General features: G+C 34.5%; 1 protein-coding gene across 2 annotated transcripts; it reads right to left on the bottom strand.

Annotated features, from left to right (window-relative positions):
* Nucleotides 1-9,089: 9,089 nt before the first annotated feature.
* On the bottom strand, nucleotides 9,090-25,688 carry LOC104883596 (alcohol dehydrogenase-like 7). Of its 2 annotated transcripts, XM_010668137.4 has the most exons (10): nucleotides 25,515-25,683; nucleotides 25,272-25,408; nucleotides 23,981-24,027; nucleotides 20,807-21,132; nucleotides 20,193-20,275; nucleotides 20,012-20,087; nucleotides 19,839-19,903; nucleotides 10,105-10,200; nucleotides 9,667-9,831; nucleotides 9,090-9,365 (listed from the first exon to the last, which is right to left on the bottom strand). In XM_010668137.4, the coding sequence occupies exons 1-10, from the start codon at nucleotides 25,570-25,572 to the stop codon at nucleotides 9,252-9,254; spliced, it is 1,167 nt and encodes a 388-aa protein (XP_010666439.1). In that variant the 5' UTR covers nucleotides 25,573-25,683; the 3' UTR covers nucleotides 9,090-9,251. The 2 variants fall into 2 exon arrangements, with proteins under 2 accessions (XP_010666439.1, XP_057248415.1); XM_057392432.1 differs by lacking the exon at nucleotides 10,105-10,200 and having other exon boundaries at nucleotides 25,515-25,688.
* Nucleotides 25,689-25,999: the final 311 nt, after the last annotated feature.

Genomic DNA, 25,999 nt, shown 5'->3' with positions numbered 1-25,999 from the left:
TTGATGTTTTGTTGATTTTCTTTTATTTTTGTTTTTCTTTTCATCTTCATTTCATTTTGTATTATTTTAACTAGAAATGGAATGAAACTTTTCTTTTCGCGGAATATATGTGCAATGGAACTGCAACTCTCTTTAATTTTCTCTTAAAATCCTATTTCTGACTTGATTGCTATTATTCTAAGATTGCAACTAGAGAATTTACATTGTTTCTAACCATGGTCTAACCATTTAACATATTTAATGGTGTTGTGATGGTCAAGAATACCTAACTGGAACATTCTTATGTTTGATGATGCCAATTAAAGCGAGAAGCATTAGCCAAATGTTTCTTTCTCGATCTATTTACACAAGCTTCTAAAAGTAACTTCTCATGAGTCCGAATCTAAATTACAAGTCAAGTTTAGTTTTCATATAGTTGTATAGACTTTGTTTTTGATTAGTTTATTTTGATTTTGTTAGTACTTAATTTATTTTTAAAGTTCTAGTAAGTTTACATTTTTTTGTACTTAGTTTTTACTTTTAGGAAAAATTGTCAAAAATAATCCAAATTTTCAGGTGTCTTCCACCATTAATCTCAAGTATCATTTTCCCTTAGATAATCTCAATTGCTCATGTTATCTACCAATATTGTTCCGACTCTAATGATAACTTGCTTAGTAGTTAAAAATCGTAGGCCTCATGTATAGTTTTTTTAAATTATATCTCTTTTGGTTTATATGTTTTAATTTTATGATTTAAATAATATTTTAATTGTTTTTAATTATATCTCTTTGTTTGTTTGAATTTTCGAAATTTAAGAGTTTATGCGTGGGTTTGTTGTTAGATTTTTTTTTTGTTTAAAGAAGTTTTTTTTTGCGTTACTTATTATTTTTTATTCAAGTGAGCACATGTTCTTTCCCTTTCATTTTTTTTTTTTTTGTTTTCTTTTTTTCGACGGAAATGGATCAATATTTAAAATAAAAAATTGAGTGGGGCCCATGATATTTTGACTTGTTGAGTAGATCACCAAAGGAAGGAGACCAACATGGAAATACAATATATATGACAACTTGGGATTATTCTCGGACAAAAGAAACATAAGAAACATAAATATTAATGGGGGATGATGGCCCAAACTTCGGATTATTTTTGATAATTTTGCCTAATTTTTATCTACAGGTTTGTTTTCTTTGTTTGTTAATATAAAAAAGGGTTAAAATTATTGATTTATAAGTTTTGATGATGACTTGCACATAAACAAATTTGTCTAAAAAAGATTTGAGCTCTCATGAAATTTTGCAAGTTCTTAGAGTCTCGCACGTTGCTAGGAGTAACTTGTGGAGTAACAAGTTCTCTAAGGCAGAAATAAATGGAGTTCCAAGTCAAAATGGTCTAGGACTATCTAAACAAGGAATTCTGAGAATATGCAAGGAGTTCTAAAATAGGTATTACATGATGGAACAAGAGATGATACAAGTAGAGTTTCACAGCAGGAGCAAAGCTGGTTAATGCCAAGTTCTAGAGAGAGTTTAGAGTCAAGAGTTTTGGAGAAGGAGCATCTTAAAGAGTAAAGAAGTATATAAAATTACGACGGAGTTTAATTTTCTAAGGTCTTTGTAAGTATACTAGAGTCTGGAGAATGACTGGAATACGAGTCAAGTTTTAAGTGGAACTTAGGTGTCTATGAGTTTACTAAGTCTATGTCTAAGTATGAGTCACGAGTAGTAATTAAATGTATTAATGGATTCAAGTAAGAGTCCATATTGTTCATGCCATAATTTTAGGAAATTAGTTATATTCTGAGTTAAATAAATATCTAGGTTGAAAATTGGATTTTTTTTTAGTCTTTTAGGAATCAAATCAGCAGATTAATAAGACATGTGTTTTAATGCAATTTGTGGGCTAAAATGTAGGAAGCTTGGGCTGTAACACCCCTCATGATTGCTATAAAGGGATTTAGCAGGCTACTCATTCCAACAAGATGCATCTTTCTTTTAGGAGCTTAATTTCCTAGTTGCTCCACAGTTAAGCGTGCTTGGCTGTAAGTAATCCAGTGATGGGTGACCTTCTGGGCAGTTTCTCGGGGTGCGCATAAGTGAGGACAAAATGCGCCAATAGAACATGTGTTGGTTATTGAAGGCAGTTGCTGGCCCTGGATGCGCATTAGTGACGATATACTCAACTCCTTATGGGTCAGGGTATTACATAGGCAACAAGCACAAGATAATGTGCATGTTTCTAGTAGTGGAGAGAGTGGATGTTATGTGTTTAAGTGGACCTCATGGGATATAAGGATTGTTTAGTTGAGTTTATAACTTAATATAGATAGCTAATCACTTGTCCTAATTTGTTGGACAACTAAGAGTAAAATACAAGAGTATAGAGTTAAATTATGTTAATAGTTTGTCAGAGTTTCAATTGTATTCTTGACTAGTTACTTTAATTTCCAGTATACTAGAGTCAATTTCAATGAGTTGTAATTTTTTTAGTACAAGCGGAGTGAACTTGAGTTACTTTAATTTTGTGTGAGAGTAAAGAGCAGAGAGAAGAGAGAAAAGAGTTTCAACAGTTAGAAGGAGTTGTTGATCTGGAAGAGTCAGAGTTTCTAGTGGAAGTAGATAGTCCGAGTAGAGAATAGGTTGTAATAAAGGTGTTAGCCTAATATAAAAGTGGAGTTGTACTTTCTTCCTATTGGGCCTAGGAAGCTTTTCTCATAAAGATTCTCTTGTGTCTTCGCACTATTTACTTTAGTTTCTTTATAATTCCGCAAAAAACTACTAAGAGTTCCACACAACAATTCACCCCCCTCTTGCAGTCCATTTGAGTTAAGAAGGTTATTAGTGATAATGATATCGTTTTCGTTAAAGTAATATCAGTTCGTATAGTAATAATAAGGTTTATAAGCTACAAAACAACTCCTTAAATATTTTCTAATAATAAGGAGTTGACTAATAATAATAAAATAAGGGAGAATGATGCAAGTTTGCTGAAAAATGACATAAAGTAAAAATGATACAGAAGTAAATAATAAGGATAGGGTACATAAGGAGTTGATACAAGTTTGTTGAAAAATATCATAGAAGCTAGTAATAATGACATGAAAAAATTCAAAGAATGACATGAAACAAATTACCTTTGTTGGGTATATGGTTCATATGGAGCTCATGGAAGTGTATGGGGTGTGGAGAAAGGTTGCGTCGAAGGAAAACATTGAAAAAGGAAGAAAAGGGAGTTCGTCTGATCGGGTCAGGCAAGGCCGCCCGATCGGGCCCGCAACGAAACATGGAGCTGGGCAGTTTGTGGCTCTCCCGATGGCTTCGGGCCATCTCACCCGATCGGGCGGAACACCGTACTACGACTCGAGCGTTCCTCACCCGATCGGGCCCGTATACACATTTGAGGTTGGAGTTAAGCGCCCGATCGGACGGATCTCGCTCGACCTGATCGGGCGGGGCTGTTTCTTCGCGGGTTTAGTTTCGGAAACGCATTTTTCCAAGGAAGGGTATAAATAGATGCCCTAATACGTCATACGGGCCCGATCGGGTGAGGAACGCCCACGTCGTAGTTCGGTGTTCCCCCGATCGGGCGAGATGGCCCGAAGCCATCGGGTGAGCCATAACTGCCCAGCTCCATGTTTCGTTGCGGGCCCGATCGGGCGGCCTTGCCCGTCCCGATCGGGCGAACTCCCTTTTCTTCCTTTTTCGACGTTTTCCTTCGACGCAACCTTTCTCCACACCCCATACACCTCCATGAGCTCCATATGAACCATATACCCAACAATCTCCCACTTGGAGATAGGTGTAAGTGAAGAAAACTTCATACCTTCATCATCCTCTCATTTATCTCAATGCCTAATCCACCATCTTCGCTAATAATCAACGAAGACCAACTAAGGTCCTGCACAACCTTAGTTTATCACATGAGCTCCATATGAACCATATACCCAACAATCTCCCACTTGGAGATAGGTGTAAGTGAAGAAAACTTCATACCTTCATCATCCTCTCATTCATCTCAATGCCTAATCCACCATCTTCGCTAATAATCAACGAAGACCAACTAAGGTCCTGCACAACCTTAGTTTATCACAACTCACACTCTTAGTGAGCATATCTGCTGGATTCTTAGCACCCAACACTTTCTCCAACTCAACTCATTCTCCTCCACTAAACTCCTGATGTAGTGAACACGCCTCCGAATGTGCTTAGTCCTACAATGATACATGAGATTCTTAGCCAAATGCACTACACTTTGACTATCACTATAAAAGTATCACCTTTTCCTGTTTAATGCCCATCTCCTCAAGAAAACCGATCAACCATATAATCTCCTTAACTGCCACATACTCAGACTCTGTAGTAGACAAAGAGATACACTTCTGTAACTTGGACATCCAACTCACTGCAGTACCCCCTACAGTAGAGACATATCCTGACGTGCTTTTGCTTGTATCGATATCTCCACTGAGATCAGCATCAACATAACCCTCTAGCTTTACTCCCTTCTGCCAAAAACAAAGCCCCATACTTGAAGTAGCCTTCAAATACCTTAGTAACCACTTTACAGCATCCCAATGTTTCTTACCTGGATTAGAAACAAACCTACTCACAACTCCCACTGCAAAAGCAATGTCTGGCCGTGTGCACACCATGGCATACATCAAGCTACCAACACTAAGCATAGGGAACAGTGGTCATCCGCTCCTTTTCTGCTTATGTAGTTGGTGAATGCTCCCTTATCAATTTAAGATCACTAGGAAGCGGTGAATTTATGGGTTTAGCATCTCCTACATTAAACCTCTTCAGCACTTTAAGAATATAATCCTCCTGAGACAACTTCAACATACCAGTAGACTTGTCCCTGAAAATCTTCATGCCCAAGATTTGTGTAGATTCACCCAAATCCTTCATCTCAAATGCTTGTGAGAGCTTTCCCTTCACACCATTTATCACATCCATACTTGTACCAGCAATCAGCATATCATCAACATACAGAAGTAAGTAAACGTAGTCATTTACATACCTCTGCAAATAGCAACAATCATCACTATCAGCTCTCTTGAACCCACTGCTACACATGAATGTCTCAAACTTTATGTACCACTGTCTAGGAGCCTGCTTCAATCCATATAAGCTCTTCTTGAGCTTGCATACCAAGTTCTCCTTTCCCTGAACTTTAAAACCTTTTGGTTGCTTCATGTAAATCTCCTCCTCCAGATCACCATGTAGAAACGCAGTCTTAACATCGATCTGTTCTAAGCAATGTTGTTAAAATCAAGATTCTAGTTTGAATCGAAAACAACCTTTAGAATCGAATTGTAAAATCGAATCGAAGAATCGTAAGATTCTACAAACATGTATAATTAAGATATATTGCACTCAATCTTCATTGAATATGCTAAAATTATAAGTTAAAAGACCTAAAAATTGGAAAAGATAGTTGTTTACCCACTATATTGGCAATAACTAACAATATATATCTCTTATTTTCTTTGTTAGCATGATTTAAACTTGCGAGGTTTTCGGTAGTCAACAAAAATGTATAGAATCGTCTTGAATCGCAAATCGAATCGTCTACTATATTTTAAATCGTAAAATCGTAAGATTTTAATATTTGAATCGCGATTTTAATAACTTTGGTTCTAAGAACAAATTTTCAGTAGCAATAATAGCCAACAAGATACGAATAGTAGTCAACTTCACAACGGGAGCAAATATTTCATTATAATCTATACCCTCCTTTTGTAGGAACCCCTTTACTACTAATCTCGCCTTATACCTGACACTTCCATCAGGCTCTTTCTTCAGTATGAAGATTCATTTGTTGCTAAGTGCTCTCATACCTGCAGGCAATCCAGACAACTCCCATGTCTGATTCTTTTCCAGGGACTACATATCATCTTTCATGGCTAGCTCCCACTTAGATGAATCAGTCGAATTTATTGCTTCCCTGTATGATTCTGGTTCACCTGCATCAGTTAGTAACAAATAATACATAGAAGGTGAATATCGAACAGGTGTTTTGGACACCCTTGCGGATTTTCTCAAGTCAACTTGAGAGACAATTCTCCCTGTACTACAACTGGAGCCTCTTGGTTGTATGACAATAGTACCCTCTGAATTACCAGGCTGTGAGAAATCTGACTCATCAGGATCAGATCCTGCAGGAGTGTGAACTTCATCTCTATGTTGCGCAACCCATTATGGAATAATGACATCCCTTCCATCAATGCCACCTATCTCCACAATCTCCTTCTCCTAAACTCCCACTATCTCAGTAATCTCAGATTTATCACCAAATACATCCTTATACACCTTAGTCTCATCAAATATGACATCACATTGTCTCAAAATCTTTCTGCCTTTTGGTTCCCAACATCGATATCCATTCTTCTCAGAACCATACCCAATAAAATAACATTTAACAGCCTTTGGGTCTAACTTGTCACGTTTCTCAAACTGAACATATGCAAAACAACCAAATAGTTTTACAAAAGAATGATTTACCTCCCCTCTCCACTCCAAACCTCCTATGGCAACTTGAACTACAATGGAACTGATGGTCCTCTGTTGATCAAATAAGCTGCTGTACTAACTGAATCTGCCCAGAAATCTTAGGTAGCCCTGCATGCAACCTCATACATCTAGCCCTCTCAGTCAGTGTCCTGTTCATTCTCTCTGCAACTCCATTATGTCAAGGTTTCCCTGGAATTGTCTTCTTTAGAATAATGTCGTTTTCCTCACAAAGTTTTGTATACTCTGCCAACTCATACTCACCTCCATTATCAGACTTAATGCACTTAATCTTCTTTCCAGTCAGATTCTCGACCTCAGCTTTCCACTTCTTGAAGGTTTCATAAAGCTCAGATTTCTTCTTCATGAAGTAGACCCACACCTTCCTGCTGTAGTCATCTATGAAAGTAACAAAATACCGTGAGCCTCCAAGGGATCTGACTGGTGAAGGACCCTACAAGTCAGTGTGCACCAATTCTAGCTTCTCAGTTTTCAACTCTTTCTTGGCTTTTGTGAAAGTCACCTTTTTCTGCTTGCCATAGACACAACTCTCACAAAATTCCATGTCAACTGATTTCAACCTTGACAATTTACGACTCGAAACTAAAATCTTCATCCACTTCTCACTCATGTGACCAAGTCTAGTATGCCATAACTTGGTCTCATCTACCGTAGCTGCAACAATCATGTACACCCTGCAATAGTGTATAAAGTTTCCATCTTAGTACCTCTAGCCAAAATCATGGAACCTTTGGAAATATTCCATTTTCCCTTACGGAACACGGTTTTGTAGCCACATGAGTCCAATTGACTCACAGATTCATATTATTTGCTAGGCCTGAAATGTACCTAACATCATGCAGTTTTAAAGTTCCTCCGTTCGTAGTCCTGACAACCACATCTCCCTTTTCATTATAATATCCAAAGTCTTATCATCAGCAAGATGGACCTTTCCTAACTTCTTTGCCTTGAAGTCATGAAATAGCTCCCTCATGGGTGAAGAGTCGAATGATGCCCCCGGATCTAGGATCCACGATTCTATCGAACTATCAACACTCAAAATCTGAGCATCCTCAACCTCATTCGATGCAGAAAATATCGATGAGTTGTCACTATCCTCTTGTTTCTCACTATGGTCATATTTTCCACCATTCTTCTTGGAATGTGGACAATCCCTCTTTGGATGACCCTTCTCACCACAATTCCAACACGTAAAATTATTCCTACCCTTTGACTTACTTCGTCCCCTTAACTTTGATTTCCCTTGAGAACTCTTCCCTTTTCCCTTTTGTTTTCCCCTCCATCTACCCTCTGCACTGTATGTTCCAGATGATTCTCCACTCTCCTTCCAAAGAATGCTCTCACTCAAAATCAGATCACGGACAACATCATAAACCAATTTCTCTTTACCAGAGTAATTACTAACAGCAGTTACAGCAGTTTCCCAAGCAGTAGGTAAAGAGGACAACAAAATTAGGGCTTTCACTTCATCCTTAAAGATAATATTTACCGAAGTTAACTGACTTATTATTGAATTGAATTCATCAATATGTTCAGCAGCAGAACTATCATTATTCATCTCTAAATCAAATAAACGGGGAATCAGATATACCTTATTCATTGCCGAGGGCTTCTCATACATATCTGACAAGGCTTTGATTAATTTCGCCGTTGTTTTGATATCCTTGACATTGAACGCCACAGTCCGAGCCAATGTCAACCGCACCACTGCTAATGCCTGCCTATCGAGTATCTTCCACGTAGCCTCTTCAATGTCAGCCGGCTTTTTAGACAAAGGTTGATACAAATTCTTTTGATATAAGATGTCCTCTATTTGCATCTTCCAATATCCAAAATATGTTTCATCAAACTTCTCAATTCTGATATTTGAATCCTCCATTGTTAATTATTCTAGATCTAGACAATAAATCAACCTAGCTCTTGATACCACTTGTAAGTTCTATTGACTATCAATCTAAGAATAATAGCAAACAATAATAGCATACCAAATAACAAAGCAGGAAAGAACACACAAGAACTTTTACGTGGAAACCCAAGAACTGGGAGAAAAACCACGAATATGCACTAAGAATCGATGAATATTCAAGAAAGATTACAAAAAGCGCTCAAGAACTCTCTCTATAGCTTTTTCTCTCTCTAATATGTAAATAATGATGAAGAATACATATTAGAGAGAGAAAAAGCTACATAGAGAGTTCTTGAGCGCTTTTGTAATCTTTCTTGAATATTCATCGATTTCTAGTGCATATTCGTGGTTTTTCTCCCAGTTCTTGGGTTTCCACATAAAAGTTCTTGTGTCTTCTTTCCTGCTTTGTTATTTGGTATTCTATTATTGTTTGCTATTATTCTTAGATTGATAGTCAATAGAACTTACAACCTTAGCTCGAGAATTCGACTCTCATCATCCCCATATTGGGGTATTTGTGTGGATATTTGCTTCTGAGTATAAATTCTCAGTTCCCTAGAAGTTTCCTTATGGGCTAAAATCCCGTTCTTACCCCGTAGCTCTGAGGATTGAGCCTATTTGGGCCACTAAATTACCGAATCAAAAAAAAATTGAAACAAATTTATGAAACATGACAAGAAACAGCTCCAAAATAATATTAAATACGTCAATAATGACATATAGAAAAAAATAATAATTATATGAAAGTATCATATTAATTTATAAACGTGTGTGATATTGTTACACAACCAAGTTATGATGTACCATATGTTACACCCAACAGGCACAACTTCTTAATCCATCCACATCACACATCGAAGACAATTCCCGTCCAAAAGCAACTTAAATGCCTTGTTTATCTCATCAAACTTCATCTCATGTGTCACAAAGTCGTCAAGTCGAACTTCCTGTCAAACCAAGCAACCCAAACAGATATTGATGTGAAAAAATATTATAGAACTTATATAGGGCATATCTTTTAGATGGTAAAAACACTGATAATAGGAATGAGATCCAGATTACTATTGAGATCCTATATCAAATTAGGATGGGGCAGTATCTAATATGAAGTTCATCACTTCCCGTCAAAAAAAAATGAAGTTCATCACTAATAAGTAATGAAAAAAAATATTGAAAAAAAAATAAAAGAAAACTAGCCCAAGCAAAATATTGTAGTGTCAAGTTGTCAACTAATAATACTCCATTTACCTTGTCCATATAACGTTTTGCAAGGATAGGAATATCAGATTTAGCCTTAAGACCTCCAAACAATGATCCTACAAGAGTTTTGCCGCTACACAACACATCAACTGAATTTAAACTTAGCTGTGAATCTGGCCTGTCCACTCCAAGCATAATTGTTTTTCCCCAGCCCTGTAATTATATAATCAATCAGTTTAAGGAACGAGCATTCTAATAAATCATTAACATAAGAATTTTCTAATAAAAATATACATAAAATTATTACGAAAAACACCATTTATCATTACCAATCAAATGGGTTGTAAATGTATGTTAGGTAAGACTTACTCCAAAGATTTTATCTAAAAAATAAATTAAAGTTTTATGGTAAAAGATGTTAAAATACATGTAACTTAACTCATCAGAGACAAAATTGGAGAAGAAATAGAGTTGGAGAGAAGAGACCTTTCTGCAAGAAGCATAAGCTTCCTGGACTAATGATGCCATGCCAACACATTCAAAACAATAATCTGCACCTCCATTTGTCATCTCGTTTATAACCTATTCAATACACATGAACCGCACTCCATCAAAATCTTGTTTTTCTTATCAATGGATAGGTTGTTAGGGTAATTGCTATTCTCTCCGTTTGATTTTGACGCCATGTAAAACGTTGTGTGGGTACGACATAACATGCAAACTCACTTTTTTCCTTCCCTACCCCTACCCTCTCATTCCTTTCCCTCCATAATTGCTATCCAACAAAGTGTAAAGTGATTAGTTAAATAATAATTTAGACAGAATTGCTGTTAAGACTCTTATAGGCTTAATAATGTCTATCAGTCTATCTATAATATAATAGGAACTAGTTTTAAGACCCGTGCATAATGCACGGGAGTATTTATTGCTTTATTACATATTTAAAGGAAGTCACATAATAACATTGATTTAACTTCCCATATTACACTAATATTGGCACTCAGCCATACACCTCCTTCCAACAGTCTCAATCAACCCTTCTCTCCATCTCTCTCTATCTCTCTCTTTCTTGTCGTCATGCACTATCACTTCTCACCACTTCATGGCACTCAATGGCCTCCGATTATGTATAATATTATAATATTTTGATTTTTATAGTAATTTACGAAAAGATTTCTTGCTTGTCAATTATTCATTTACAACAGAAATGATTTACGATTTCGAGTCATTTTACTTCTCCTGTTATTCATATGAAAGTAATTCATTTTCCAAAGCAATGAGTGTATAGAAAAAGAAAACATATTGGAAATTACTTCCTTTGATATACCAGCTATTTAGTCTCTTAGTTTTCATGGATAAAGAAAGTACTCTGATATATATATATATCAGGTTCCTTTGATGCTAAAAAAGAAATTTTAGAAGTTCTTGCTAATTCTTTTTTCTAATTTCATGTAGTTCTTGCTTGCTTATACTCAGACCTGTTCTCCTCAACTTATTTTCAGTTCAGTTCAGCTCTGGACGATAATACTTTTACTCTCACATATCACTATTCAGTTCAGTTCAGTTCAGTTGTTTTATGCCGAAGAGAACATGCATCAATTCTCCACTTTATTTTTACCAATGATGCAACTCCTTCGATTAAATAAATCCTATAGCAAATAAACCCACTACCCACAACCTATCACATTTGAACATGGAGATGTAAATAAACAGACGAAGGAATTGATATTAAGTGTAAGATTTGTGGTGGAACCTAGTTTAGAAGTTGCTTGCCTCTTATAAAATTATTTCAGGCGTTAAAAAGGCAATGATTTTGATAATCCGAAATTAAGGTTGATTGGGGATTAATGAGATTCCCAAAATTTAAGTTGACTGAGAATTTCAAATCCTTAACATAAATTACGTTTTCCATATCAATCAAATAAATCAAAAAGGCAAAGATTTAGTATTGATTATATACATAGAGATTTGATGATAGTAATTGCCTAATTTAAACCTAAAATCACTCAAATTAACCATAATCTTGGTTGATTTGCTCAAATCTCTCCCATTCGAATTTCATTGTGCCACCTATTTATTCCTTAAGAGCAAAAAATTGGTGTTTAATTGACACATAGGATTTTTATGACCTTGTCTACATTCACCTAAGCAAAATTTTCAACCTTTATATAATATAAAAATGTGTAGCAATTGTGTCTGTCAGCAAACTAACATTAATGACAGTTTTATTGGGTGGCATAGAAGTAACAGTTGGATGATTAGGTGTTAAAGTTATAAATATGGTGCATAAAAATATTGCCGAGTAAAAAGAAAAATAAGAAAGTAAGGATATTTCTATTAATTTAATAAGTCATGTTAGGGTCTGTTCTATTCGGCATAAAACAACTGAATTATACTGATGATTGCAATTAAACTGAACTGATTGTAACTGATCTGAAATGAACTGATTGCAACTAAACTGAACTGAATTGAATTAAATCATAACTAATAGTAATGATAATAATTTAGGAACTGAACTGATTGGAACTAAATTAAATTGAACTGAAAATAAGATGGGGAGAACAGTCACTTAATAAAAGATTGATATTTTCCTTCATTTGAACTTACTATATGGTTGTATTATATAAATACCATATTTGATTAGTATTTGTTTTTTCATTTTTCAAAAGTTTTGATATGTAATAAAACTGATATAGATTCGCATATTAGTCCTCTCAAATTAATGTAATTTTTCATCTTTTATTTATTCAAGTATGCAATAGACATAAAATATAACAATTCATTGAAATGAAGAAAGGTGGTAAAAATATACACCGAAAAAGAAGCAAATTATTGCTTAAAAAAAGTAACTGAAATATCTTGAACCGTGCAAATAACCATTTCTACATCCAACAAAACAACTCCTCAAAAAATATTAAGGGGCTTGTATAGATTTAAAGAACTGCATGTATTATGCATAACAGGTGCATGAGATCCTTTTATTTAATTAGGTAGTGATAATAGTAGTACATAAGATTGTGTCTTTCACTTGGTGTATGATCACCAAAGTTCCTCGAGATCATATTGCTAAAAGATACTTAGCTACTATGACTTTTTTTTTTTTTAGTCAAATAATATATTGGGACGATAATTATATAGTTTGTCTAAAAATTGAAGAGTAACTAAAAAATAATAACAAACATATATTAAACACATATACATTAAGATAAACACACCATAATATCTTGCATAACGCACGAGCATATTACCAATTTGTATATATATATAAATAGATAGATAGGTTGACACATGAATCATAAAAAGTGAAGTTTTGATGCTTTCAATTTACAAATTGGTCATTATTATGTTTCTTAAGCAACAAAACGTTAAGTCTTGTTACACTATTGATCCATTTAGCCATTTTATGGATGGCAAGCAATTAATTTATTACTGAAAGTTTAATTTTAAAAAATTGTATCACATCTTTCGTGTAAAGCATCATATTAAGATAATTTACTCAAGGTGGAACTTAACAATTTTTTTTAATGTGTTATTGTTCTAACGTCCAACTTTACATGTTTATTCTATAAGCCCTATGTGTTTATATTCTCTCTTAGAAAATGGGAGTTTTGCACTATTCACATACAAAGTAAATCTATCTAATTCTTTCATCGTGACCATGATAAATCTATATATATTTCAATATTATCATTACCTCGCCATTTTATACGCACAATGATGGTTATTAATGTCAATTACTTAAACAATCGAATAGTTCTAATATATAATGTTCAATTATTATAAATCAATTCAATCGAAATCAACTCTAATAATTTTGATAAGTCAAATCAATTTAGTTAAACCAAATTTATGTGAACAATCTATACTATTATCTAAAATAAAACCGAAATCCTACATGTCAAGCTCACAATAACCGATCACTAAGTCATTGACATCTTTAACATGCTTGGCAATTTGAGGATCCATGATTTATGTGTTGATAATAATGGAATTTCAAGAGAGAAAATAAAGAAAAGGAGAGAGCCGAAAATTATATTTTGATGTGAATTGAAAAACAATAGAGCTAGACTATATATAAAGAGATGGATATGTAGTGGGACAAAATTTTTTGCCATTTGATGTGTCTTTTGCAATAAATTTAGGAGGTTATTGTTTTTATTGAAATGATGGTGAAGAATTTATATGGGTCAAAGTATTAGAATTGAACTATCAATGCATCATCAAAACCAATACATTGGACAAAGTAGTTAATAAATTGATAATGAGAGAAAGAGAAATAAGTACATAGAAAAAAGGGATTAAAATCATCTTATTACAACTACATACTAAAAATAAATATGAAACAAAATAAATTAAAAACGTTATCGATAATAAAAATGTTATATGACAACTACATGTGACTTTAATTACTACGTTTTAATCAATTGAAAGATAATCAACCAATACTTTGTTGTTAACGCCACAACATTCCGTATTGTTTAATCAAAATCTTCAAAATACTCATACAATCTTGTAAGCTCTTGATGGAATGCATTGTAGATCATATAACATCATGTTCGAAAAATCAAAATACGGACGATAACCATGTATTGTTGTCTTAACGTCTTCAACATAAGCCCAAACTTCATTGCGTTTATTAAAATGATATGTAAACATACTGGACATTGTGGAAATAAAAATGGCCTCCACGAAAAAGAGTTAAAACCATAGATTCAATATCTAAAAAATTCGAATATTCAACTTTAGCGGACAATTTTTTGGATGGATTTTCTGTTTCTATTATGTTTGGAGGAGAACATAATATTGATGTAGAGATAGGGGAAGAAGTTGACATCAATATGCAAATTGAAAATCCGAAAATGAGTTGGGATGTTTGAAGAGAAAACGACACTATTTATACAAAAAAATGATACGTTTATTTTGCATATTTACGTTATTTAGGTAATTAGTATCCAAAATTATGGTTGATTGACAATCAGAATAACTATTGATTGATTGATTGGTAACATAATTTCGGATAGTATCAATTTAAATTAACTGACAATTACAATTAAGGGAGGCAATAATTAAGATTGATTGATAATTTAAATTACTTCCCGTATTTAGTTGGTTAGTAAAATTTTCGTAAATACCCTATATGCATGACAATTAAAATTTTCGGCCAACACCAATATTAATTTGAATTTTGAATTATGTAATTGTACCCATAATTAACATCAATCACATTAATTTATAAATGGAATGTGCTTGATTTCCGGAAATCTCATATGATACCATGATATTAATTGCCTAATTTAAAAAATCAATCAGACACAAATCACGATTTTTTTGCATTTTTCATATAATTTTCGGCCAAAATATTTTGTATTGCCACGTGGACACTCTCATTGAGAGTTTTATTGTGAGAAGCTCTAGAATTGCTCGGTGATTGTGAGCTTGACACGTAGGATTTAGGATTTTACTTTAGATAATAGTATAGATAGATAATGAGCCACATACTAATGTATTTTGGGGAAAAAACTTCAGTTTTTTAAAATTCTAAATGTATCTTGCGATACAAGCTACATGAGCACATTATGATTGCTAAAATCAAGCTAATTACGGATGTAACTGTAGCCATCCAATTTGAATTTTTGCCAAGCATTTTATTCTAGACCATTCATCTCAAAAGATGATTGAGCATAAATTAAGCATGTTTCAAATTATTACCTAATATAGGAGATTACAATTGATTGAAGAAATATTTTATCAAAGGCAAAATCACAGCACACTTATAGATTGACCAATTGAACAACAAATATTCTATCACTACATATCATAATAGTATAGATATGAATTAAAAAAGGATTTAGTAAAGCATATTCTTGTATATTTCCTCTCAAATTTCGGATATGAGATAATATATCAAAGGAAAGTTTTTATTATTGCTTGAAATTAGCAATTTATTTTCGGCTTTCCTAAGCTAAATGATCATAATTGATTTCATGATTGCAATATCCTAGCTATGAAGATCACGACACACACAAGATTCATGTATTTTACCAAAGGCATGACACATCATTAATATTTAAGTTTGAAGTTTATACAAAAGCTTGACACCTCAGCATTTTTAACATAGACATGACACATAAGCAAATCCTTATTGCTTTATAGTATTATATAGATAAGAGTACTAACAATTGCGCACAAGAAGTAGAAAATGTTTAAGGAGTTGATTAGTTCATGAAAAATTATATCCAACAAAACGCCAAAGGTAATTACCTAGCCTAATCTCCTCTTGATAAGCTAAACGTATTTTACTCCCACTAATAAACTAAAAAAAATTTACATTCTCGAAATAGGACATCAAATAAACAAACTCTCACTAATTATAAAAGTTTAATTGCAAAACCAAGTATGTCTTGGCCTAATGGTTAAGATTGGGGTGATGTGAACTATAGGTCACAGGTTCAAATCTCCCCTCTCCTTCTTTGTACTGCCTTCGTGGCTCATATGGATCAAAAAAAAAAAAAAGAATGGCATTTATGACCCGTTTGGTAGATAGTAGTAATGATAATGGTTTCTACGTAAATTTGTGATGGCATTCATATGTCAACATTCATGGTAATGCTACTTTATCCCAAAACGCCTACTTTCTTATTAAAATTTCATCATTTTTCATTACCATTTGAAAAGGTGGTATTGAGCGTTAATGACAATTTATAAAGGAAAACCCATGTTTTAACATCGAATTTCATTACCATGGATATTAACTTGGAAATATATCTTCACAAATTTACACTAAAAACCATTACTATTACCACCATTTAATACCACTTACCAAACAGACGGTTAAATCAATTGTATTAGATAGATCTTGAGCACTAAACTACAATGTAGTCCAACAAATTCATCAAAGTAAATCACAGTTGGCTATCAAATTTGTTGGGTATATGGTAGTATATGGAGCTCATGGAGGTGTATGGGTGTGGAGATGAGGTTGCGTAAAGGGAAAACGTCATATTATGCATAAGGCTAACTTTAAATGGACATAACTCTCAACCTATAAATGATTTTGAGGTGATTCAAAGTGGAGGTGATAGCTTGTTCCGAGAGCTTTCCAACGATAGGTCATATGCCCAATTGCGCTAAACAACGAAGAAGTTATGGCTGTTTTAAGTTTCGCCCGATCGGGTTGGGTGAGGGAGCCCCATCGGGCCCGCAACGAATTACTGGGCAGCGTGTGTTTGTGGCTCGCCCGATGGCGTCGGGTCATCTCCCCCGATCGGGCGGCAGGCCGAATGACGACACGGGCGTTCGTTACCCGATCGGGCCCGGGAGCAAAATTCTTCGAGTGTTAAGCGCCCGATCGGGCGGGTCTCGCCCGACCTGATCGAACGGGGTCTGTTTTGGGCCGTTTTCGTTCCGATAATGCATTTTTCCAAGTAGGGGTATAAATAGATGCCCTAATACGTCTTTTATTGTATTATTCATCATTATTCACATATTAGAGAGGGAAAAAGCTATAGAGAAAGGTCTTGAGCGCTTTTGTAATCTTTCTTGAATATTCTTCGATTCCTAGTGCATATTCGTTGTTTTTCTCCCAGTTCTTGGGTTTCCATGTAAAAGTTCTTGTGTGTTCTTTCTTGCTTTGTTATTTGTTGTTCTATTATTGTTTGCTATTATTTCTAGATTGATAGTCAATAGAACTTACAATTGGTATCAAGAGCTAGGTTGGTTTATTGTCTAGATCTTAACAATGGAGGATGCAAAGATTAGAATTGAGAAGTTTGATGGAACAGATTCTGGATATTGGAAGATGCAAATAGAAGACATCTTATATCAGAAGAATCTGTATCAACCTTTGTCTGCAAAGCCAGATAGCATTGATGAGGCTACATGGAAGGTACTCGATCGGCAGACACTAGCGGTGGTGCGGTTGACATTGGCACGGTCTGCATCGTTTGTTTGATTTAGAGATGAATAATGGTTGTTTTGTTGCTGAACATATCAATGAATTTAATTCATTAATAAGTCAGTTATCTTCGGTTAATATTGTCTTTGAGGATGAAGTGAAAGCCCTAATTTTGTTGTCGTCCTTACCTACTGCATGGGAAACTGTAGTAACTGCTGTTAGTAATTCTTCTGGTAAAGAAAAATTGGTTTATGATGTTGTCCGTGATCTGATTTTGAGTGAGAGCATTCGAATGAAGGATAGTGGAGAATCATCTGGAGCATACAGTGCAGAAGGTAGAGGGAGGGGAAAAGGGAGGAACTTTCAGGGAAAATCGGAGTCAACGGGGGGCCGGAGTAAGTCAAAAGGCAGGGCTAGTGTTACTTGCTGGGGGTATGGTAATGAAGGACATATAAAGAGAGATTGTCCTAAGAAAGAGAATGGGAAAAGGAAGAAGAAGGTTCAAGAAAGTGATGATGAAGAAGAAACATCAACTAACTTGAATTCTGAGTACGATTCCGATGCTTTGATGGTAAGCATGGATGATCAGGAAGAGTTGGTTGGGTGCTCAGAAATATCATGAGTCTTGGATTCGGGTTCTTCTCATTATTCCTCACCATGCAAGGAGCTGTTTTAGAATTTCAAACCCGGAAAACTTGAAAAGGTCTATCTTGCGGATGGCAAGGCTGTGGAAGTCATGGGGAAAGGTAATGTGAGTGTGAAACTCACTCATGGTGGCTCGTTGGAGTTGAAGAACGTCAAGTTTATCCCAAGGTTGAAGAAAAGCTTGATATCGGTAGCCCAAGTTGCTACATCGGGTTACAAGGTTGTGTTTGATGGTGGTTCTTGGAAGATTGTCAAGGGAGCTATGATCATAGCTCATGGGGCAAGGAGTGGAAAACTTTACACCATGGGGACCACAATAAAGGGGTCCTAGATTGGGATGAGAACTTCATGTAAAGTGTCGTTTGGTAGGAAAACTATCGATAGTGAGCCAAGGGATGAGAGCCGTGGTGAAGAGGTATCCCAGTGGCAAATTGACCGGTAAGCGCACAAGGTGAAGGACGGCACACAAGCATGTTGTGCCGGAAATCCTAAGTGGAACAAAGGGTGTATTGTTCGAGAGGGAGCAATGTGAGTTTGCTTTTAGAACAATGAGAAGCTTCTTTGGCTTAGGTGGTAATTGGTTTTATTAAAGTTTGATGAGACTTCAATGTGCTTCTTTGGTTGGAGAGGAAGTGGTTATTTTCCTTAGTTGTTGAGGAAGGGATCTTCATTTGGTTGTGCTTGTCTCTAAGGTGATCCGACCTCCGGGTTATGAGGGTGTATAGGTTCATGGAGTGATGGTGCAATGATTTGGAGTTTAGTCATTAAGAATCAAAGTCAGTGTAGACTTTGATGTCTTTTGTATTGGAGTTGGTACAAACTTCAATGTCAGTTTTCTTGGTGTAGAGGAGATGTGATGTCATGGAATACTTGAAGTATGACATGATTTGGACACGACTAGAGATTGCTTTTGCAGTGGGAGTTGTGTGTAGGAGTTGAGATGAATGACAGGATGATGAAGGTATGAAGTTTTCTTCACTTACACCTATCTCCAAGTGGGAGATTGTTGGGTATATGGTAGTATATGGAGCTCATGGAGGTGTATGGGTGTGGAGATGAGGTTGCGTAAAGGAAAAACATCATATTGTGCATAAGGATAACATTGAATGGACATATCTCTCAATATATAAATGATTTTGAGGTGATAGCTTGTTCCGAGAGCTTTCCAACGATAGGTCATATGCCCAATTCCGCTAAGAAACGAAGAAGTTATGGCTGTTTTAAGTTTCGCCCGATCGGGCCCGCAAAGAATAACTGGGCAGCGTGTGTTTGTGGCTCGCCCGATGGCGTCGGGTCCGATCGGGCGGCAGGCTGAATTACGACACGGGAGGCGGGGTCTGTTTTGGGCCGTTTTCGTTCTGAAAACGCGTTTTTCCATGTAGGGGTATAAATAGATGCCCTAATACGTCTTTTATTGTATTATTCATCATTATTCACATATTAGAGAGAGAAAAAGCTATAGAGAGAGTTCTTGAGCGCTTTTGTAATCTTTCTTGAATATTCATCGATTCCTAGTGCATATTCGTGGTTTTTCTCCCAGTTCTTGGGTTTCCACGTAAAAGTTCTTGTGTGTTTTTTCTTGCTTTGTTATTTGTTGTTCTATTATTGTTTGCTATTATTTCTAGATTGATAGTCAATAGAACTTACAAAATTCATGTCTATAATCATACAAGAAACAGACCTGACTGACAGATTTATCCTCACAACTATTAGGGTTGATAAAGTCGGTGACTCCAAACTTTTTACCTGAACCAACATAAACACAATGAAAAAGCTGATCAAAATCATACCAACTACAAAATATATATGATTAACTTAGAGAATCAGGATTAGATTAAAACTATACAGGATTACCAATGACTATTTTCTCTGGGTTTACATCTACTCCAATTATTTTAGTTGCTCCACAAAGTCTTGCTCCCTCTGCCACCTTTTACATTACCAATGATAAAAACATAAACAGATCACATTCTAAGTTAAAGAAAACAACTTAAATTCAGCATAAGCCATAACATAACACAAAATCACGAAGTACCGCTAATCCAATGGCTCCCAGGCCGAAAATAGCAACTGATGATCCAGGTTGGACATTGGCAGCTCTCCAAGCAGCACCTATACCTACAAAGCTCACAATGATAAATCTAAACGTGTCAAAAATGTCGTTCTTGGTGCATCTTTTGAGATTGGGTTATATTATTTGATTAATTAGCTAAGGTTGTTTGTAGGATCTGGAAATAATCTTGTTGTTAAATCAAAAGCTGGACCTGAATCCTTGCTGAAGTCTCAACAGATATAGGGTTGGTATGAATATTATATAGTTTCAAATTTTATAATAGCTTTTCAAGATTTTACCAATTAACTAATTGATGTAAGGCTTACTAAATGCTACATGAGCTACATTACCAGCTGAGGTGCATTATTCTCTTCACCTTTAAAAACAAAAACAAAATTTCACGAAAAATAAGTTTACATAAGTTCATATAAATCCGATTTAAATGAGTTTCAGTAAGTTGAATGGAGTTCGAAAATTTAGGTAAAGAAAACACATCCGAAAACACTCAAGATATGTGCGACACACCACATATATATGTAAAAATACATAGGGGCTTGGTCAAAAGAATATAAAGCAAGGATCTAAATAGAATTTACCAGTGGAAACCCCACAACTAAGAAGGCAAGCCCTGTTGGGAGGAATGGAATGGTCAAGTTTAGTGAGATGGGCAATATCAACCACTGTATATTGGCTGAAGCTTGAAACAAACAAGAAGTGAAACAGAGTTTCCCCCTTTAAATCAGTGAATCTGCTGCTCTCTTCTCTTGGCATCCATGGTGAAACTGTAAAAGGAAACTTTGAACACAAGTTGCTTTCACTGGACTTGCAATCCTTACATTCCCCGCAATCTGCTATAAACACTGGTATTACAAAATCTCCTGCCTCTACTTCATTTACTTCTTCTCCTACACTTTCTACAATCCTACACACGAGAAATAAGTAATTTTATGTCAATTTCAAAAGAATTTTTGTTAAGAGGAATCCTCACATGATGTAATTATGTATTTCCCACAATTGTAAAATGTGGCAGAGGATGGACTAAATGCTACTTCAACTATTGTCCCTTGGTTTTAGGTTTCCACTCATGAAAGTCTATTTGTGCACGGACAATTGAAAATATATAAATAATTGAGTTCATATGAGAATGTATACTTATTGTATGAGAGATGAGAATGAATTTCATGTTATATAACTCTTATGAATAAGTGATGTAACTCTAACGAAAAAGTGATGTAACTCCAAAAAATGAATATTAGAAGAAAAAAAATTCAATTTTTTTTTTTTTTGGGCTCAAAATTTATTAGGAGGTGTAACTCTAATGAACAATTGTTGTAACTCTAATACAATCATGTGGTTGAGATTTATTCTCAATTCTCATGTATGGAGCATTCTCATGTGATCTTGCCCCTATATATATATATGTCAAGCATGTGAAACTATTAAATTATCAACTTTAATTCAAAATGAAAAAGTTAATACCTAAATTTTTTCATTGGAGACCTTATAATGAACAAATATTGCAATTTCAAACAAACAAATGGGAGTAGTGATAAAATACTTATTGTGAGTGTGCAGTTTGTGCACTTATAGGAATAAATAAGGGTTGATTTATGAATAATAAGTGTATTAAATGCAAAAAATAAAGGTTAATTTTTCAATAACTAGGGTTTCAAATCCACAAACAAGAGTTTTTATAGATAATCAACTAGTCATTAGGCTCGAGCTATGCCCCGGGTAAGAAAAAGTTTCATTTGTTAATATAATACTTTATGATAATAACACTAAATACAACTTAGCCTAGTGGTTAGAACTTTAGGATATATACTTGAGGTCTCGGGATCAAACCTTATACTAAGCAATTTCTTAATTTTTTTATTGTACATGGATTACATGAACTAAAACTCCCTCGAGAGAGCGCCACGTGGCACAGTTTCTTGTTTTCGCACGCCTTTTAATATATTTGTATTTGTATAGAGTGTACTTTTGGGGACAAAAGTTGAATGACGCATGCAAATCAATGTAAATTTTGTGTTTTTTTTTTTTTTTTTCTTTTTCCTATAGTTTCTTTGTACTTTTGTTCTCTCTCCCTAGTCCCTAATATAGAGATTCTAATAATTTATGTTCGTAATAGTGTCTTCGTGGAATTGGAAATTCACTAGAACCTCATAAACTTCCTAAAAAAAATCATCTCACAATAATAGGAGAAAAGTTAAACAATTGAAAAATAGAACCACACTTGCACTTCTATCAATTCTTCCTCTAAGATATCGCAATATTTATTGTTCACAAATTGTTAGAATAGGCGCTCTAATTTAACATAAAATTAGACGAACTTAAGACTGAATTTTTCTAACAAAGTCATTTCATTTCACTCTAACCCAACATTATCCTAGCTATCCCTTATCTTCTCCTTCCTTTGTTTCTTGATACTCGAACTACAATAGACAATTTTCAAAAAATAATTCAGTAGTTTTAGCGAACGGATTAAACTAGTCACTAAATGTATTAAATTAATCACAAAATGAGTTAGAAAATGTCATTATTAAATAGATTAAACTGGTCATGAAATATTTTAAATTGGTCCTTATATAGATTAAACTAGTCACTATACTAAAAAAAAGTTGACATGTTCTCTTTTTAATATTAGACTTAGACCGTAGTTAATATAAAACCAAAAGTAGGCGGTTTCTTATAAAACCAACCGATTATTGTTTATGGTGTTTTAACTCATTTATCAGGAAATGATAGGTACGTCCGTAAGTGGACCCACCTAAATAAGGTATTTCTATCTTCGTTTCACATTCGCTCTTTCTTTTTGTCAATTTTTGACTTTTTTCTCTACTTTTTTGTTCCTTCTCCAGTTCTCTCCAACAGTTTTTCAATTCAATTGAAAACCAAATTCCCAATAATGAACAAAGGACGAAATAACTTATAATGGACAGTCTATTTGGCATCTGTACTATCTGTTGTGACTTGCAACTTATTGATGATATCTCATCATCATCGGCTACAGAGGAAGACTTAAACATCAGCAACAGAGCAAAGTTTGAGCAGCAATAACTGACTCCACGTCAGCTTTAGTTAGTTACAAGTTGTTAGATGTTTGTTAGCTTCTATTATCCTAATCAGCATTGTAACGCTTGGTGATTGGTTAAGACACCTCATTGTAGATACCATATAAATAGCTTTGCTCATCAGCTCATGTAAGAAATTGATTCAATCTATCATAATATCATTTTTCCTCTTTTTCTCTTTATTTCTCTATTTTCAATTTTCTATCTACATTCTTCATACGAATGAAAGAACTTATGTACAACTTCTTTATTATACAGATCCCCTAGGTTGTTGAGTCTTTCATACTAGGCATTCAAGTAGTTCGATAAGGACGTATATTGGACGTTCATACCCAATGAGGATTATTAATATTTACCTTACTAGTGTTTTGTAATTCTAAAGACACTCACATGTAAGGGGTGTTGAACCCCATATATGTTGTGCACATGTGAGTTGTTCCATTGGAGAAAGAGGAGAAAAAGTATCATATTATAAGCTAGAGAAACTACTCCTACTATTGCCGATTGGTTTTAGTATGAAACCTCTTTTGGACTTGTATGTGGAACGAATTTCTTCTCCTCCTTATCCGGATTGTCTAGGCCCATTTTCAATCATATCAAATATATCTACTTGGTGACTAGTCTTCTTTTGTGCGCGCACACACACTCACACATAGTATTACAAAATCGTAAGAGCTTAAAGATAAAAGTATGTACCCAACAGCTTCATGGCCCAAGATTCTTGGAAAGCATCCAGGAGGATCCTTCAAAATAAATACGAGCAAGATATAAGTATTAGCATAAACTAATACTCCCTCCATTTTTTTTAGATGTAACATTGGACTTTTCACATCTGCCGAGACACAACTTTGACCGACAATATCTCCAATTGTATAAAAGTAAAAATTATAAAAAATATATATTTGGAAAGTGTATACCGTGACGAATCAAACAAGATCCCACATGACTATATTTTTTCTTATGCATAAATAACAATTAGTGGTCAAAGTGTATTGGATGAATAGTGCCCAAAGTCAAAATGTTACATCTAAAAAAAACGGAGGGAGTATTTTCTTGGTCTCAAAACAAATTATCTATTAATTTATTTCCTTTTTTTATATGTACAATTCAATATTCAACTTTATCAACACACAACTTTGATCATTAATTAGAATAGTAAACTTTATAAAAAATTTATAATCAAAAATATATATCAATGAACCTAACAAAAAATCTCAAATGTATATTATTTTTTGTGTATAAACCACATATTATGCACAGGTCATAACTCTAACAAGATAATCATGACTATATATAATTTTTATTATGCATAAATCATAATTAAATAATGGTCAAAGTAAATTATGTGAATAGTGTTCAAATATAATGTGTATATACTTAAATGATTCGCAAGAAGTTCTTTTCTTAGATACATATTGTTGAAACCCATAAAATGCCAACTTGTGAGTGTCCCACATTGGAGAAAGAGGAGAGAATAAGCCACTTTATAAGATGAGGAGTTACTCCTCCTATCACTAATTGGTTTTAGGATGGAACCTTCTAGCTTGTAAGTGAGCTAAACTCTCCTCCTCCTTATTGGGTTACCCAGGTCCATTTTCATATAATCTGAAAATTAACATGATATCAGAGCCCGGGTTTTGCGGCTCTTCTAAACTGGACCATTTGAAAGATATAGAGATTTAAATTAGTGATGTGAATGTTTGGTCATAGGTTTGAATCCCCTTCCAATTTTTTGTACTTTGTACCGCCTTCGTGACTCATATAGATAAAAAAAAAAACCTTACTTATCCATTGACTGCGCTCTTAATAACTAGGTTCATCCAAATTATAATTTCCATACTTGATGTTCAAGTTTAATACTCACTCTATCCAAGTTTATTAAGAATAATAATGTTTAATAGTGCATCAGAAATCATAAAAGTCAAATGAAACGATTATTTTAAATTGGAATGAATAATTTCTAAAAAAAAAAAGGAAGTGAACATACTTTTAATTTCCAGAAGGTGATATCACTATAACAGAGAGAAGTACAAAGGATCTTAATTCGAACTTCATGAGCCTTAGGAGGAGCCACTATTACTTCCTCTATCAGCAAAGGCTGCCCTGCTTCTCTAGCAATAGCAGCTGCATCGTTTCAAGTGGTTAGACGCCCAAAACAGCATGTCCCAGGCATAATAAGAAGAATTAGATCATACCAGATTCAAAGGGGGGAATAGAAAAGCTGAGTTACCTTTGCAACGAATAGGCTTTCCTTTTGTTAAGCCATTGAAGGTGTTCACATCCGCCATTTTCTTCTCTTTCTCTACCACCTAACACAAAGTTTAAGTAGAAAGTGGACACGCTATGTCAATCCATTATCATTTGAAAAATCTTTTATCATGGAAAATATAGATGTGTAGGGAAGCAAAGAGAGGACGGGTGTACTTTTTAGAAGAAAAGTCCAAATTCTATTTGTCATATAATATTATGTACACTTGACCTGTTACTATAATCCACCAAATATGTACGATAATTTAGTCCATAACAAGTTATGTTTTGCTATAGCTATTAGTATATTAGCTACCAACAATAACAAGATCGAAATCAATCATCATCCCCATTTTATCACACCAACAGCAATATAGACCAAAGAAAATCCAACTCCTTTCTTTCACACGTTATGTACCACTTGTCTGTCATTCTATTTTATTCGTTGTTATTATTAATTTCATCAGT

This window comes from Beta vulgaris, chromosome 1 (genome assembly GCF_026745355.1).
Source record: "Beta vulgaris subsp. vulgaris cultivar EL10 chromosome 1, EL10.2, whole genome shotgun sequence".
In the NCBI taxonomy this organism is placed as follows: domain Eukaryota; kingdom Viridiplantae; phylum Streptophyta; class Magnoliopsida; order Caryophyllales; family Amaranthaceae; genus Beta; species Beta vulgaris.
The sequence above is the reverse complement of the archived record's forward strand: the minus strand, read 5'-3'. Positions and strand labels throughout refer to the sequence as shown.

Bases quoted from the DNA above. Each gene is read 5' to 3' on its own strand.
- LOC104883596 (XM_010668137.4), bottom strand. From the start codon at position 25,572: ATGGCGGATGTGAACACCTTCAATGGCTTAACAAAAGGAAAGCCTATT. The intron at 21,133-23,980 runs GTACATACTTTT...TCTCGTGTGTAG, and splicing joins TTGGGCCATGAAGCTGTTGG to GATTGTAGAAAGTGTAGGAG. The intron at 9,366-9,666 runs GTAAATGGAGTA...TTGGTTTGACAG, and splicing joins CAAAACGTTATATGGACAAG to GAAGTTCGACTTGACGACTT.